This window comes from Eucyclogobius newberryi, unplaced genomic scaffold (assembly GCF_026437365.1).
Source record: "Eucyclogobius newberryi isolate DKJ021-1_F unplaced genomic scaffold, fEucNew1.0.hap1 SCAF_21, whole genome shotgun sequence".
NCBI lineage: Eukaryota > Metazoa > Chordata > Actinopteri > Gobiiformes > Gobiidae > Eucyclogobius > Eucyclogobius newberryi.
In genome coordinates, this window is record NW_027315846.1 from 23,976,816 (window position 1) to 23,994,315 (window position 17,500).

The 17,500-nt window shown below is 40.4% G+C and overlaps 1 protein-coding gene across 2 annotated transcripts in view; it reads left to right on the forward strand.

Annotated features, from left to right (window-relative positions):
• Positions 1-17,500, forward strand: part of uggt1 (UDP-glucose glycoprotein glucosyltransferase 1) — a 53,666-nt gene that overhangs the window by 27,694 nt on the left and 8,472 nt on the right. For both annotated transcript variants that reach the window (XM_072457237.1, XM_072457239.1), the window contains 11 exons: positions 10,525-10,627; positions 10,734-10,813; positions 11,638-11,827; positions 13,190-13,348; positions 14,408-14,493; positions 14,570-14,654; positions 15,301-15,389; positions 15,465-15,569; positions 15,641-15,725; positions 16,768-16,950; positions 17,023-17,183. In XM_072457237.1, coding sequence (XP_072313338.1) covers positions 10,525-10,627; positions 10,734-10,813; positions 11,638-11,827; positions 13,190-13,348; positions 14,408-14,493; positions 14,570-14,654; positions 15,301-15,389; positions 15,465-15,569; positions 15,641-15,725; positions 16,768-16,950; positions 17,023-17,183 — 1,326 coding nt within the window. The remainder of the gene's footprint in view (positions 1-10,524; positions 10,628-10,733; positions 10,814-11,637; positions 11,828-13,189; positions 13,349-14,407; positions 14,494-14,569; positions 14,655-15,300; positions 15,390-15,464; positions 15,570-15,640; positions 15,726-16,767; positions 16,951-17,022; positions 17,184-17,500) is intronic.

The following is a 17,500-nucleotide window of genomic DNA, read 5'->3' on the forward strand; positions in this document are numbered from 1 at the left end:
TTGCCGCTTGCGGCTATATTTAGGCTCGAGCCCCAGCAGGGCGGAGGGCCTATTGCTCCCGCAACGCTGCCTTCGGCAGCGTTGCAACTGTCTGACCAAACATGCGGGCGCAGCCCGCATGTTTGGTACCCCGTCGCCCCTGGCAAGTACAGTGAACTAGCCCATGCCGAAGGCATGGATCATGCATACTTACTCCTGCTATGACAGAAATAGTCAACAATTAGTGAATGGGCGTAGCCCATTCACTAATTGTTGACAACAGCAGCGCGAAGCGCTGCATTCCTCCAAAAACCCTCCTGGCATCGTCCCGTATGCGAGAATCCATGCCGCAGGCATGGGCCATGCTTGTATCTGCTCAAATCAATGGAAGTCTATGGGGAGTGGGCGGGGCATCCCGATGGAATAGGGAGTGACGAGCGCGTAAGCGCTCGTAATGATGATTCCACCCCATGGCGGCATCGGGAAGGCTTAGAGCTGTCAAACGATGTATAATTTGTTGTTATAGGGGAAACGGCTATATTGTTTTTGCTAAAAATATTATTATTATTAGGCCCGAGCGCCACAAGCTGGCGAGAGGCCTATTAATCTCGTAAGGCCGTGCGAAGCACGGCTGCGAAAGTGCGCACGTAGTGCGCACGAAATCGAGCGCGAAGCGCTCGCCCACTTCCAAACACTCACTAACGCACTCCTCCACTCATGCACGCCCCGTGCATACTAATTAGTTGTAGGAAAATGGAACATTACCGTTGTAAACGGGCGAAGCCCGTGCAAAAGTTCGCACTAAACGAGCACTTTACATTGGGATGACGACCGCGAAGCGGTCGTCATCCCCATATAAAGCACTCATTTGCGCTAAGTAGCTCACGAATACGTTCCCCATCTCTTGCATGTTCCGTGCATATAAGCATGTAATGCAAAAATTGAACATTATTACTGTATAGAGGGCCAAAAACACAAAGTGGGCGGAGCCCACTCAAAATTATCGAAAGTACCCGTCAGTGACCAGGGACCCACACCATGAGGTAGGAAAGCGCGAGCGCTTTCCGAAAATGTATAGTTTATGATATTTGAAAAATGGGAAACATTGTTTTCGCATCGGAATATTTAGGCCCGAGCCCCAGCAGGGGGAGGGCCTATTGCTCCCGCAACGCTGCCGAAGGCAGCGTTGCAACTGTCTGGGTACTGTCTGGTACGGGGTACTGTCTGGTACCCCGTCGCCCCTGGCAAGTACAGTGAACTAGCCAATGCCGAAGGCATGGATCATGCATACTTACTCCTGCTATGACAGAAATAGTCAACAATTAGTGAATGGGCGTAGCCCATTCACTAATTGTTGACAACAGCAGCGCGAAGCGCTGCATTCCTCCAAAAACCCTCCTGGCATCGTCCCGTATGCGAGAATCCATGCCGCAGGCATGGGCCATGCTTGTATCTGCTCAAATCAATGGAAGTCTATGGGGAGTGGGCGGGGCATCCCGACGGAATAGGGAGTGACGAGCGCGTAAGCGCTCGTAATGATAATTCCACCCCATGGCGGCATCGGGAAGGCTTAGAGCTTTCAAACGATGTATCATTTGTTGTTATAGTAAAAACGGCTATATTGTTTTTGCTAAAAATATTATTATTATTTTTCTTGTTCTTCTTCAGCGCTTTGATCTCTAATTTGACCCCCTGAACATGCTCAAAAACTCACCAAACTTTGCCCAAAATTCAGAATCGGTGAAAAATTTTATTTTTTCTGGGCCATTTTTTTTTTCGTTAAAAAATGGCGCGACAGCGCCACCGACAAAAGTCAAAATACATTGCGCCTATGGGAGACGCCCCGAGGTTAACTTTGGCGTAAAGCTACGAAATTCGGGACACGCATTCCTCTCGTGAGGACAAACAAAAAAAAACATTGTGGCCACGCCCCCAAACTTACCCTATGGCCGCCATCTTCCTTTGAAAATGAAAACAAGCTGAGTTAGCCATTTTGTTTACGTCAAACTTTGACGAACTCCTCCTAGGGCGTTTTGCCCACCGACTTCAAAATCGGCGTACGTCCTCTGGACAAGTGGGGCATCTAAAGTTATTCAATTTTTTGAGATACCTTTTACGGTCTGTGTGCGGCGCAGCCGCAAAGTTGGACAACTTATTTTGGAATATTGCAGGTCTAAAAATTGCTCCCATTTGATCAAAACCAGTCCGATTAGGACCAAATTTGAATCAGTTGTTAAACTTTCTAGTTTGGACCAGTTTAGGCTGACAAAATTGAAATGGCAGTGATAGCGCCCCCTACAGAGTGACCTTTAAATTAACATTGAAGGTCAAAAATTAGTTTTACCAAAATTGTCTAAACTTTACCCAAAATTCTATTTTGCCGTCCCGATCACAAAAGCCAATCACAAAAATGCCTAAATTTTTACGCCGTAGTCGTAGCGATGACAGAAACCTCCCATGTTATCCCTATGGGAAAACCACAAAATCTCTCAAATTACCACATTTTTATGTTTTACACTTTAACGAAGTCCTCCTAGTGCGTTTTGCCCACCAACCTCAAAATCGGTGTACGTCCTCTAGACAAGTGGTGTATCTAAAGTTATCCAAATTTTAAGGATAACTTTTACGGTCTTTGTGCGACGGAGCCGCAAACATTTCCCAGAATTCTGACTATTTGGCCTTCAGAGTGGCCTATAAACAATAGAGTTTTTCCAAATGACATGATATTTTGAACAAAATTCTAATTTGCCATCCTGATCATAAAAGTATGAGAGCCAAAGTCATATTTTGTACGGCGTAACCGTAGCGTTGACAGAAACATCCCATGTTATCCTTATGGGAAAATCGTAGAATCGCTCAAATCACCACATTTTTACGCTTCACACTTTAATGAACTCCTCCTAGGGCGATTGTCCGATCAAGTTCATATTTGGAGAATATCATCTACACAAGCGGGGCATCAAAACTTACCCATATTTTGATTCTAAGTGCTACGGTCTCTGTGTGGCGGACCCGCAAATATATGTCAGAAATGGGAAAACAGCGAAATCTCTAAAATCACCACATTTTTACGCTTCACACTTTAACGAACTCCTCCTAGGGCGATTGCCCGATCAAGCTCATATTTGGGGAAAATCATCTACACAAACGGGGCATCAAAAGTTATCCATATTTTGATTTTAAGTGGTACGGTCTCTGTGCCGTGGAGCTGCAAATATACTGTCACAAATGGGAAAAACGCCAAATCCTTGAAATGTTCACATTTACGCTTCACACTTTAACAAACTCCTCCGTGGGCAATAGCTCGATCAAGCTTTACTTTGGGAAAAATCATCTACACAAGCGGGGCATCAAAAGGTATCCATATTTTTATTCCAAGTGCTACGGTCTCTGTGCGGCGGCGCAGCAAATTTGACTGACACTTGTGTTCATTTGCACTGGATTGGCCATGTCCAATGTGTCGCCGTCTGTCAAGTTCTTTTTTTATTCAAGACACAATAAGGGCGCCATCTTTATCAAGTCAAAAGCGCAGAGTCGGAAGGCCGGCGGCCCGCGAGGGCCGTTGGATGCCGCTTGCGGCTTTAATTATTATTTTTCTTGTTCTTCTTCAGCGCTTTGAGATCTAATTTGACCCCCTGAACATGCTCAAAAACTCACCAAACTTTGCCCAAAATTCAGAATCGGCGAAAAATTTTATTTTTTCTGGGCCATTTTTTTTTTCGTTAAAAAATGGCGCGACAGCGCCACCGACAAAAGTCAAAATACATTGCGCCTATGGGAGACGCCCCGAGGTCAACTTTGGCGTAAAGCTACGAAATTCGGGACACGCATTCCTCTCGTGAGGACAAACAAAAAAAATCATTGTGGCCACGCCCCCAGACTTACCCTATGGCCGCCATCTTCCTTTGAAAATGAAAACACGCTGTGTTAGCCATTTTGTTCACGTCAAACTTTGACGAACTCCTCCTAGGGCGTTTTGCCCACCGACTTCAAAATCGGCGTACGTCCTCTGGACAAGTGGGGCATCTAAAGTTATTCAATTTTTTGAGATACCTTTTACGGTCTGTGTGCGGCGCAGCCGCAAAGTTGGACAACTTATTTTGGAATATTGCAGGTCTAAAAATTGCTCCCATTTGATCAAAACCAGTCCGATTAGGACCAAATTTGAATCATTTGTTAAACTTTCTAGTTTGGACCAGTTTAGGCTGACAAAATTGAAATGGCAGTGATAGCGCCCCCTACAGAGTGACCTTTAAATTAACATTGAAGGTCAAAAATTAGTTTTACCAAAATTGTCTAAACTTTACCCAAAATTCTATTTTGCCGTCCCGATCACAAAAGCCAATCACAAAAATGCCTAAATTTTTACGCCGTAGTCGTAGCGATGACAGAAACCTCCCATGTTATCCCTATGGGAAAACCACAAAATCTCTCAAATTACCACATTTTTATGTTTTACACTTTAACGAAGTCCTCCTAGTGCGTTTTGCCCACCAACCTCAAAATCGGTGTACGTCCTCTAGACAAGTGGTGTATCTAAAGTTATCCAAATTTTAAGGATAACTTTTACGGTCTTTGTGCGACGGAGCCGCAAACGTTTCCCAGAATTCTGACTATTTGGCCTTCAGAGTGGCCTATAAACAATAGAGTTTTTCCAAATGACATGATATTTTGAACAAAATTCTAATTTGCCATCCTGATCATAAAAGTATGAGAGCCAAAGTCATATTTTGTACGGCGTAACCGTAGCGTTGACAGAAACATCCCATGTTATCCTTATGGGAAAATCGTAGAATCGCTCAAATCACCACATTTTTACGCTTCACACTTTAACAAACTCCTCCTAGGGCGATTGTCCGATCAAGTTCATATTTGGAGAATATCATCTACACAAGCGGGGCATCAAAACTTACCCATATTTTGATTCTAAGTGCTACGGTCTCTGTGTGGCGGGCCCGCAAATATATGTCAGAAATGGGAAAACAGCGAAATCTCTAAAATCACCACATTTTTACGCTTCACACTTTAACGAACTCCTCCTAGGCCGATTGCCCGATCAAGCTCATATTTGGGGAAAATCATCTACACAAACGGGGCATCAAAAGTTATCCATATTTTGATTTTAAGTGGTACGGTCTCTGTGCCGTGGAGCTGCAAATATACTGTCACAAATGGGAAAAACGCCAAATCCTTGAAATGTTCACATTTATGCTTCACACTTTAACAAACTCCTCCGTGGGCAATAGCTCGATCAAGCTTTACTTTGGGAAAAATCATCTACACAAGCGGGGCATCAAAAGTTATCCATATTTTTATTCCAAGTGCTACGGTCTCTGTGCGGCGGCGCAGCAAATTTGACTGACACTTGTGTTCATTTGCACTGGATTGGCCATGTCCAATGTGTCGCCGTCTGTCAAGTTCTTTTTTTATTCAACACACAATAAGGGCGCCATCTTTATCAAGTCAAAAGCGCAGAGTCGGAAGGCCGGCGGCCCGCGAGGGCCGTTGGATGCCGCTTGCGGCTTTAATTAGGCCCGAGCGCCACAAGCTGGCGAGAGGCCTATTAATCTCGTAAGGCCGTGCGAAGCACGGCTGCGAAAGTGCGCACGTAGTGCGCACGAAATCGAGCGCGAAGCGCTCGCCCACTTCCAAACACTCACTAACGCACTCCTTCACTCATGCACGCCCCGTGCATACTAATTAGTAGTAGGAAAATGGAACATTACCGTTGTAAACGGGCGAAGCCCGTGCAAAAGTGCGCACTAAACGAGCACCTTACATTGGGATGACGACCGCGAAGCGGTCGTCATCCCCATATAAAGCACTCATTTGCGCTAAGTACCTCACGAATACGTTCCCCATCTCTTGCATGTTCCGTGCATATAAGCATGTAATGCAAAAATTGAACATTATTACTGTATAGAGGGCCAAAAACACAAAGTGGGCGGAGCCCACTCAAAATTAACGAAAGTACCCGTCAGTGACCAGGGACCCACACCATGAGGTAGGAAAGCGCGAGCGTTTTCCGAAAATGTATAGTTTATGATATTTGAAAAATGGGAAACATTGTTTTCGCATCGGAATATTATTCTTTCTTTCTTCTTCTCGGGACCAACCCCCCTATTTTTCACCCAGTGAACATTGACGAAAAGTCACAAAAATTTGCACACCTCTAAAAATCGTGCCTCTCTACATTCTGGCTATTTCCCTTTTCTAAAATAAAAAAAATTGGCGCGTCAGCGCCCCCAAATGTACCAAAAATGCATTGAGAGATGGGAAATGACCCAAAAAAAATCTGATCGTAGAATCATGAAATTTGGCGCAGAGGTAGATGGTGACAAGAGAAGTAAAAAATATTATTACGGCAACGCCGTCCGCCCAACCAAATGTCGGCCATATTGCTTCAAAAATGGCTAAACATGACTTCGGAGTTTTTCCAAACGTCGTACTTTTACGAACTCCTCCCAGGGCGTTGGCCCTAAAAAGCTGAAATTTGGTGAAAATGCTACTGAGGAGTGGGACATCAAAAGTTATCCAAATTACATTGATACCTCTCACGGTCTCTGTGCGGCGAAGCCGCAAACTGTAGCTAGAATTTCAGAAATCTCCCATATTTAAAATTTCTGCCGTTTGCGCAGATAAAGTCCGAATTGCGTCAAATTAGAATCAGTTGTTAAACTCTTTGCCCTAAACCTACTTGAAGTGAAATAAATTAATTTGGAGCCACAGCGCCCCCTACAGATTTTATATGGAGGTTAAATGTTTAGTTTTGCGAAATTTTATGAAATTTGACACACAACTCAATTTTGGCCTCCCCATCAAAAAAGTCAATGAGACCCATGTCATAATTGTTATGGCGTTGCCGTAGCAATGACCAAAACCTCCCTTGTTATTCCAATGGGGAAATCGCCAGAACATGTTTACACTTTAGACTTTCACAAACTCCTCCCAGGGCATTAGCCCTATTAACCTGAAATTTGGTGAGGCTCATCTTCAGGGGTGGACCATCAAAAGTTATCCACATTTTTATTCAAAGAGTCACGGTGTCTGTGCGGCAAAGCCGCACATTTTGCCAAGAATTCAAAATAAAATTGCTTTTTGATGGTAAAACAAAGTGAGAAGATGTGACAGCTTCACAGATTCAGCAGTAGGCGTAATAAAAGGACAATTGGGGCGCGTTAGCGCCCCCTCCTCTTGCGGCGTGGCGGCGGCGTGGCGAGGGCCGATCATTGCCGCTTGCGGCTATATTTATTATTATTTTTCTTGTTCTTCTGCTTTTTGATCTCTAATTTGACCCCCTGAACATGCTCAAAAACTCACCAAACTTTGCCCAAAATTCAGAATCGACGAAAAATGTTGTTTTTTCTGGGCCATTTTTTTTCCGTTAAAAAATGGCGCGACAGCGCCACCGACAAAAGTCAAAATACATTGCGCCTATGGGAGACGCCCCGAGGTCAACTTTGGCGTAAAGCTACGAAATTCGGGACACGCATTCCTCTCGTGAGGACAAAAAAAAAAAATCATTGTGGCCACGCCCCCAGACTTACCCTATGGCCGCCATCTTCCTTTGAAAATGAAAACACGCTGTGTTAGCCATTTTGTTCACGTCAAACTTTGACGAACTCCTCCTAGGGCGTTTTGCCCACCGACTTCAAAATCGGCGTACGTCCTCTGGACAAGTGGGGCATCTAAAGTTATCCAATTTTTTGAGATACCTTTTACGGTCTGTGTGCGGCGCAGCCGCAAAGTTGGACAACTTATTTTGGAATATTGCAGATCTAAAAATTGCTCCCATTTGATCAAAACGAGTCCGATTAGGACCAAATTTGAATCAGTTGTTCAACTTTCTAGTTTGGACCAGTTTATGATGATAAAATCGAAATGGGCGCGATAGCGCCCCCTACAGAGTGAACTTTAAATTAACATTGAAGGTCAAAAATTAGTTTTACCAAAATGTTCTAAACTTTACCCAAAATTCTATTTTGGCGTCCCGATCAAAAAAGCCAATCAGACAAATAACTTATTTTTTACGGCGTAGTCGTAGCGATGACAGAAACCTCCCATGGGAAAACCGCAAAATCTCTCAAATATTCACATTTTTATGTTTCACACTTTAACGAACTCCTCCTAGTGCGTTTTGCCCACCAACCTCAAAATCGGTGTACGTCCTCTAGACAAGTGGGGCATCTAAAGTTATCCAAATTTTAAGGATAACTTTTACGGTCTCTGTGCGACGGAGCCGCAAACGTTTCCCAGAATTCTGACTATTTGGCCTTCAGAGTGGCCTATAAACAATAGAGTTTTTCCAAATGACATGATATTTTGAACAAAATTCTAATTTGCCATCCTGATCATAAAAGTATGAGAGCCAAAGTCATATTTTGTACGGCGTAACCGTAGCATTGACAGAAACATAAAACAGAAAATCGCAGAATCGCTCAAATCACCACATTTTTACGCTTCACACTTTAACAAACTCCTCCTAGGGCGATTGGCCGATCAAGCTCATATTTGGGGAAAATCATCTACACAAACGGGGCATCAAAAGTTATCCATATTTTGATTTTAAGTGGTACGGTCTCTGTGCCGTGGAGCTGCAAATATACTGTCACAAATGGGAAAAACGCCAAATCCTTGAAATGTTCACATTTACGCTTCACACTTTAACAAACTCCTCCTAGTGCGTTTGGCCCACCGACCTCAAAATCGGTGTACCTCCTCTAGACAAGTGGGGCATCTAAAGTTATTCAAATTTTATGGATAACATTTACGGTCTCTGTGCAGCTGAGCCGCAAACTTTTGGCAGAATTTGGACTATTTGGCCTTCAGAGTGGCCTATAAACAAGAGTTTTTCCAAATGACATGACATTTTGCACACAATTCTCATTTGCCATCCCCAAATTAAAAGTATGGGAGCCAAAGTAATATTTGGTAAAGCGTAGCCGTAGCGATGACAGAAACATCCCATGTTATCCCTATGGGGAAACCGCAAAATCTCTAAAATGACCACATTTTTACGCTTCACACTTTAACGAACTCCTCCTAGGGCAAAAGCCCGATCAAGTTTATATTTGGGGAATATCATCTACACAAGCGGGGCATCAAAACCTATCCATATTTTGATTCTAAGTGCTACAGTCTCTGTGTGGCGGACCCGCAAATATATGTCAGAAATGGGAAACAGCGAAATCTCTAAAATGACCACATTTTTACGCTTCACACTTTAACAAACTCCTCCTAGGGCGATTGTCCGATCAAACTCATATTTGGGGAAAATCATCTCCACAAGCGGGGCATCAAAAGTTATTCATATTTATATTCTAAGTGGTACAGTCTTTGTGTGGCGGACCCGCAAATAGATGTCACAAATGGGAAAACAGCGAAATCTCTAAAATGTTCACATTTATGCTTCACACTTTAACAAACTCCTCCGTGGGCAATAGCTCGATCAAGCTTAACTTTTGGGAATATCATCTACACAAGCGGGGCATCAAAAGTTATCCATATTTTTATTCCAAGTGCTACGGTCTCTGTGCGGCGGAGCAGCAAATTTGACTGACACTTGTGTTCATTTGCACTGGATTGGCCATGTCCAATGTGTCGCCGTCTGTCAAGTTCTTTTTTAATTCAACACACAATAAGGGCGCCATCTTTATCAAGTCGAAAGCGCAGAGTCGGAAGGCCGGCGGCCCGCGAGGGCCGTTGGATGCCGCTTGCGGCTTTAATTCTATTTGGATCAGTTGGTTGGATGTATGAAGTTATTAGAGCAGAAAGGATTCATAAATAAGTGCTTTGTGGATAAACATGACATTTCATACATTTTCTTATCCAGAGTAAAAATTACCCATTTGGTATATTTTTAAGACCCTTTTTTCAAAAATATATCAGGATACGTATCGTAATGAGGGAAATGTATCGGAATCTACAAGCATCTGGAAACGTATCATATCGCGAGGGTCTTGGCAATACCCAGCCCTATTATGAACTGTTCCAAAGACCTGTCAATGTTTGCACAAAACCTTCAGGCTTCTGCTACAAACCTGAAGACTTTTTATGTCCACTGTAGGTGTCATTTACCCATTTTTCTTTTTTTCATATAAAGTAAAATCTGCTTCACTCCAGCATCTTTAACTTCCTGTTCAAAACTGCAGGACTGATAAACTCCGCCTCTTCAGTCACATTTGACTGTAACAAGCAGCAGATTGTCATTTATATGTTTGTGACATTTTAAACCTTCATGTGTCACTGAGACGCTTCATTTCTCAAATAATTGCAGCTAAGTACAGGAATACACGTTAAAGTTAAAGAGGAGAGAACACTTAAATCTTGATTTTTACACGCACTATATTATATATATATATATATATATTACACTTAATTAATCAAGTAAACAAGTAAAAAACATAATGGATGGACAATTTAGTTTATTTATAATTTATCAAAACCAACACAACTACAAAAGTCATTGAAAGTTTTAGATATTCAGTTTTTGCAGCCGTATCAGTTTGGGGTCAGTAAACTGTTTTTACATTTTCTTTCTTCCAGCGCTGTAAAGATCCGACCAAAAGAAGGCGATGTTTATTTTGACGTTGTGGCTGTAGTTGACCCGGTAACAAGAGACGCACAGAAACTGGCTCCTTTCCTCATGGTAAGTTCCAAGTCATCTATAAAAGACATGATTTGAAGTTTTAGTGTTCAGCTTCAGCACAGACTCAGAGCAGCTCTGAATAACATTTGTGGCCTCGCTGTCCCAGGTACTGAAGCAGCTGGTAAATGTCAACCTGAGAGTCTTTATGAACTGCCAATCCAAACTGTCGGAAATGCCACTGAAAAGGTGAGAGAACGAGCAGCTGTAAACAAAAACAGTCTAAATTATGGAATGGAGGCAAACGTGAAGTGGAACATAATGAGAGTTCAATGAAGGAACTGGGATTTGCATCAGAAAATCACTAAATATAAAAAGTGTTTTTTGTCAAAGTAAAACCACTCTGACACATTTAACATTATATTTTACATGATTTGTTGATGCTATATTCATAACTCAATCATAACTTTTCTTTAAAGAGAGTTAAAACCATTAGTATCTAAATCTGGCATCAGTTAATGTTCTAAATGTATAATACTTTACTTGCTTTTGCCTCCATTCCAAGATGTTGAATTTACTGAGTACATTTGAACGGGTCCATATGCCACAGGAGACCTAGTATATGCTTTTTATTTTTCATTGTAAATCGCCATGGGAACGGTCGTAAGTTTGTATCATTCTGAAAAACCCGGATCGAATCTAATTTAAGCAAATTACCGGTACTATTTTGAGTATATTAGTATTGTATATTCAGCAAATTCAAGATTTTGTAGTCAACATGAGAAAGATCCATAGAAAGCATTTATTTGTCTACTAAAAACACGTGTAGCTATAATGAAATATATAATGCATCCAGTCAAACGTAGTCATATTTCAGCTTGTATTTGGCTGATAATGTGTTCAAAAAGTCTCAATGTACAAGAGAAATAATCGTTTGACTAGTCGACCACTACATTAATCGTTGTACTCTTCACTCTACAGTTGCGGGACAGTAAAATAACCCTCTGCATAAAGTAAAGTAAACTGTTTGTTGAGGCATGTCTCTTGACGTGGCCGTTTTGCCCGTTTGCCAGTTTGTACCGCTTCGTGCTGGAGCCTGAGGTGGTGTTCCAGGTGGACGGCAGCTTCTCTCCAGGGCCCATGGCCAAGTTCCTGGACATGCCCCAGTCTCCTCTGTTCACCCTGAACCTTAACACCCCGGACAGCTGGATGGTGGAGTCCGTGAACACCAGATACGACCTGGACAACATCTACCTGCAGGAGGTAAGAGCATCAGCAGCAGAGTACTCCGTAGTACTCAGGATACTGGACACCAATACGCCTGTACTTAACCTGTCACTGCATATGAATATAAACCATAACAGTGACTTTTTCTATATGAATTCAATAGCTCATTTATATAAGTTACAGATGATCGGCGATTGTGTTATTTATGTCAGAATGTCCAGGGATTACAGGTGAAACGGGTTCATGCGGCTGCAACAGACAATTAGCCTCTTACATAGACAATAAGGACGATAAAAGTAATGTTCAAGTTATAACTGATGATTTATTATAAAGTATTAGTTTCATATTTGTCGCATTGACCCTGATAGATGAACAGTCTCTGCAAATCTTCCTTAACAAAGAGGTTGAAGTGCAAAAAAGTAGTGTACCTGACTAAGTCCTGCTTTGGAGTGAGCTAAAATATCCGCTGCTAAGCACAATTCTTCTGTGTGAAATACTTATAAGTATATTGATAGAAGAAAACTTTTACAAGTAGATTTTTGTATGTGATACTTTTTATATTTAAATATTTTGCTCATTCATCTGTACTTTTACTTAAGTAACAAAATTGAATACGTCTTCCCCCGCTTCTTAACATCTTAAAAGGGAAGGGGGAAAAGCATACAGTTTTTATTATTAATAAAACATATTTAAAACATCTACTCCCTCTGAAAATGATTTTGTAACTTTAGGAAGACATATATTTTATTAAATCTCACTCCTATTGAACATATCATTATACTTCACATATACACATAATACCTTTGTCAGCACTTCAAATGTCGGCCTTGATGCAGCTAAGCTGAACATTGCAAACAAATCAAAATTAAATTAAACAAACAATTCATTAAAAATACATATACTAGCTCTATAATATAAATATAGTAACAATTTGCTTTCATCATCATATATTGAAAAAATGCTGTGTCCATTATTTTCTTGAACTGTTGTTGTAACTTTGACTTGTTTACATTTAAACTTCCTCGGACCAAAAACCCCTTCTCTCTCTTTGAATATTTCAAGACTGTTTCCTGGGAGTTGTTCCTTTCTTTATACATAATCAGAACTGTTTGACTAAATCTATTAACTTCAAAACCTTTGCCTTTCAACTCAATAGATTAGTGTGTTCTTTAAATATTACATTATATTCAGCTATTAGGGCTCTTTTTGATGATATACAAATGGACTTTAGGGTGGTTTTGTGTGTAATTCTCCAAATTTCCACACAATAAAATGGATATTGTAAGACTAAAGTAGAATATAAGCTCAACAGAGATGTGCAGTCCAGTATATGCTTTGTTTTCTTTATAATATACACTTGTGTCTGTCCTGTGGTGCTAACAAGCTGCTGACCCGCAGGTGGACACCATCATCGCGGCGGAGTACGAGCTGGAGCACCTGTTACTGGAGGGCCACTGCTTTGACGTGAGCTCCGGACAGCCGCCCCGAGGTCTGCAGTTCACCCTGGGAACCGCCTCTGAGCCGGTCATCGTGGACACAATCGTCATGGCAAACCTGGTGAGGCCAACACTGAGCTACAGCGCATATGACTCTCTGTGGTAAATATGTGTCATAGTTTTAGTCAGTTAAGATGCAGTTTGTGAAGAAAAGAGAAGAGCAAAATGACAAAAAACAGGAAATAATGCTGTGAAATCCCTCATGGAAATAATAGAATGGAATTTGAGCAGTAGAGAGGGACATTTTTTACTTTTATGACTCATTATTGACAAGAACTCAGCTACAAAAGTGTTTAATTGTGCTGTTTATTATCTCTGGCAGCTCATGTTTTGAATGATTTTTCACAGGGGGATTCGCCTGCTGTTAGTGGAATAAATGAGTTTCAATTTTCTCGTTTATCATGATATTTTCTGTAGCAATATATATCGCACTTCAAAATGTGTTTATTATCACAGCACAAGTCAAAATAATATTAAAAAAATATGGACGAGCTCATTTGTTATTCTAACAAATCATCAAAGTATTGTTTAGTCTGGTTTAGAACTGTTAAGGTATATTTCAGTTTGATGTTTTATCATGCTATCTCTAATCTTGCAGTATTGATACTAAATAATGTGTATTGTCGTGTGCAGTGGATGAACTAGTACATTTTACTGAAATAAAAGTACAGATACAGGAGAAAAAACAAGCAACAACTCAGAAGTAAAAGTATCACATAATATTTTTTTCTTAAGTATAAAGTGCCCATTTAAAAATATGCTTTTGGAGTAAAAAGTAAAAGTATGCGACCCTGATTTTGAGAAGAGTCAAATGTAGTGATCTTGATAAAACAAAATGGTGCTGGTTTATGTCAACAAAAGCCACTGAATTAAGAGCTTAATTTTTCAAGTAATTTCTATATTTGTGTCTTTCATCATAACCGTGCTTAAAATAACCCCTGAAAGTATTTTTTACCTTTCAGTCTTGTTAACAAATGTAGTAATTTGAAAGTACAGATACCTGCTTTCAAATGTAGTGAAGTAAAAGTAAACAGTATCCACTAGTAAAGTCACGTAGCCTACAAACTGCAGTAAAGTACAGTACTTTGACTGGTTCTAAGCCGTCTGCTCTTCTCTGTAGGGTTATTTTCAGCTAAAGGCAAACCCTGGTGCCTACATCCTGAAGCTGAGGAGAGGGCGCTCGGATGAGATTTACAGGATCTACAGGTGAGACCAGGAACTACACTTGACTTATTACAGTAACACACATTAAGGCTTCATTTCTGTTGTACTTGTGTTCCAGCCATGAAGGCACAGACTCACCTGCAGACTCTGATGACATCGTGGTCGTCCTCAACAACTTCAAGAGCCGGATTATCAAAGTCAAGGTCAGTTTATCTTTCATTATATTGACTTTTATGGACACATCATACACAAGAGTATCTGCCTAACAAAGATTAAAGGGCACATATAATGCAAAAACAGACCTGGAGTTGTATTCAGCTTCATTCACGCTCATTTGATTGATCTTATGTAGGGTTAGTCCTCTCCCTCTGAGCCTCAGATCTTCTATTTATGTTTTTACCTTGTTGCATAAAAAAGGTGCAATGTGTTTTTAGATGCTATGATTACAAAACTAAAATGCTGTCATTTCCAGCGGTGAAGTGTGCCATATTATAATAACTTTCATCTTTCTCTCCTTGTCGTATTCCCAGATAAATCCTAAAGAATATGTATTTTATATATATTTATATATATATATATATATATATATATATATATATATATATTTATATATATATTTATATATATATATATATATATATTTATATATATATATATATATATATATATATATATATATATATATATATATTTATATATATATATATATATATATATATATATATATATATATATATATATATATATATATATATATATATATATATATATATATATATATATATATATATATATATATATATATATATATATATATATATATAACTTCCTGTAAAATTTGTTGTGCAGGTCCAAAAGAAACCTGACAAGTTCAACGAGGAGCTGCTGAGCGATGGCACGGAGGAGACGGACACCGGCTTCTGGAAGTCCATCACCAGGTACTGACGCTGACCTACAGGGGGCGGCAGAGAGCCAGAGGGGGAGTGATTTTAAAGCCTGTGTTGTTCTTCCAGAGGCTTCACGGGGGGAGGAAAGGCAGATGAACCAAAGCCAGAGAAGGACAACGTGATCAACATCTTCTCCGTGGCATCTGGACATCTGTACGAGAGGTTTCTGAGGTACGGCTCTGACTCTTCTTATAGCATTTATTACTAAAGATATAATAATACAAATGAATCTTGTTTTGAAGGATAATGATGCTGTCGGTTTTGAAACACACCAAAACTCCTGTGAAATTCTGGTTCCTCAAGAATTATCTGTCGCCAACTTTTAAGGTGTGGTTTCTTTTACTCTCGAGGACATAACCTCACCGATTCAACGTAGATGTGTTTTCTTTTGCTCTGCGCTTTACATATTTAACACAAAAACGTTCATTAAGAATCTAATTTTATTTCAAGAAGTCCTCGTGTTCCCTGTGACACATCTGTCATATTTTTGCTGACTAAATTTAAAGAAAAAGCAATCATAAAAACTAAAACCAGGGCTAAATTGACATGTTTGTCGACTAATAGTACTGATATTTGTGTTAAATAATAGAAACTAATCTTAAGAGAAAGGAAAAGAGTGAAGACGTTTTCCTTTTGAATTCCAGAGCCTCAAACTAGAGCAGAAACCAGCTCAATGTCCAGTGCAAGACAGTTTATTATAGTTCAAATAAATGTATATATTTTCTGTCGGCCGTGTTAAAGTGACATCACAACATTCTAGATTCACTACAGGTCCGAATCCTGTTTAAAGGTCAGATTACACATTTGTTGACCTGGTTTATGGTTCATATCTTTATTTAATGGACCGTTTTCTATCTTCTCTAGAAGTTCACAAATACACAAAAGTGAAATGGCTCTTTTTCAAAACGGCTTCAGAAAGTGGTGATTGGATTCAAACCATGAGATTAATAATAATAATATTTGTACATCCAAACTCTAGGATTTCTGTTTTGGATGTTTCTTTCAAAACCTTGTGAGATTATGACATTAAATTCTGAAATGTAAACGCAAATTGAATAGAATGACATTTTTATCGATAAAAAGAATGTATTTGACTAAATCTTGACTAAAACTTTAAATATTTTTCTTGTCAAACTAACACTGCTAAGATGGTTGGCTCCTGTCTAGCCCTGGGTTAGTTATGGGTTTAGTCCTAGTTAAGACCAATATTAGATGTGTTTTTGTGTGAAGTATGTGACATAAATGTATACGATTTTGACGACGCCCTACATCTGTTTCTATGCTAATTATTCCTCATCAAACACTATTGAGCTGCTTTCCAATAACTACAAATGTAACGGCAATCAAAATGTCCTAAACGTTCTCTCAGGATTTCATCCCGCACATGGCCGAAGAGTACGGCTTCCAGTACGAGCTGGTCCAGTACAAGTGGCCCCGCTGGCTGCACCAACAGACCGAGAAGCAGAGGATCATCTGGGGCTACAAGATCCTCTTCCTGGACGTCCTGTTCCCTCTGGCTGTGGACAAGATCCTGTTTGTGGACGCCGATCAGGTTAGCACCGTTAGCACCGTTAGCCCGTCTCCTCCAGATATGACGGCTCTACTGAATCCTTTTCCTTGACAGATTGTGAGAACTGACTTGAAAGAGCTGCGGGACTTTGATTTGGAGGGCGCCCCCTATGGGTACACTCCGTTCTGTGAGAGCAGGAGGGAGATGGACGGATACCGCTTCTGGAAGTCTGGTTACTGGGCCAGCCACTTAGCAGGCCGCAAGTACCACATCAGGTACTGCATTTGACCCGCACTTCAATACGGGATAATCGGACCGTATTATGTCAATCTAACAGAAATATGTTTAAATGGATGCAATGAGCAAACCTTTTTTGAACTACCATCATTTCCACCACAAACAACAAAATGTCTTCTGCATGAAATACATTCTTACATGTTTATTCTTCTTTTCAATTCTCATGGACGTGTTTAAAATGTGAACAGAATCCTATTATTTAAACACAATTTAAAAATCTGATCGCAATTTGTGTCCGAAAAATGTGCAATTAAATATTTTTCCCAAATCGGCCCTAGTTTTCACTGACAAAAGC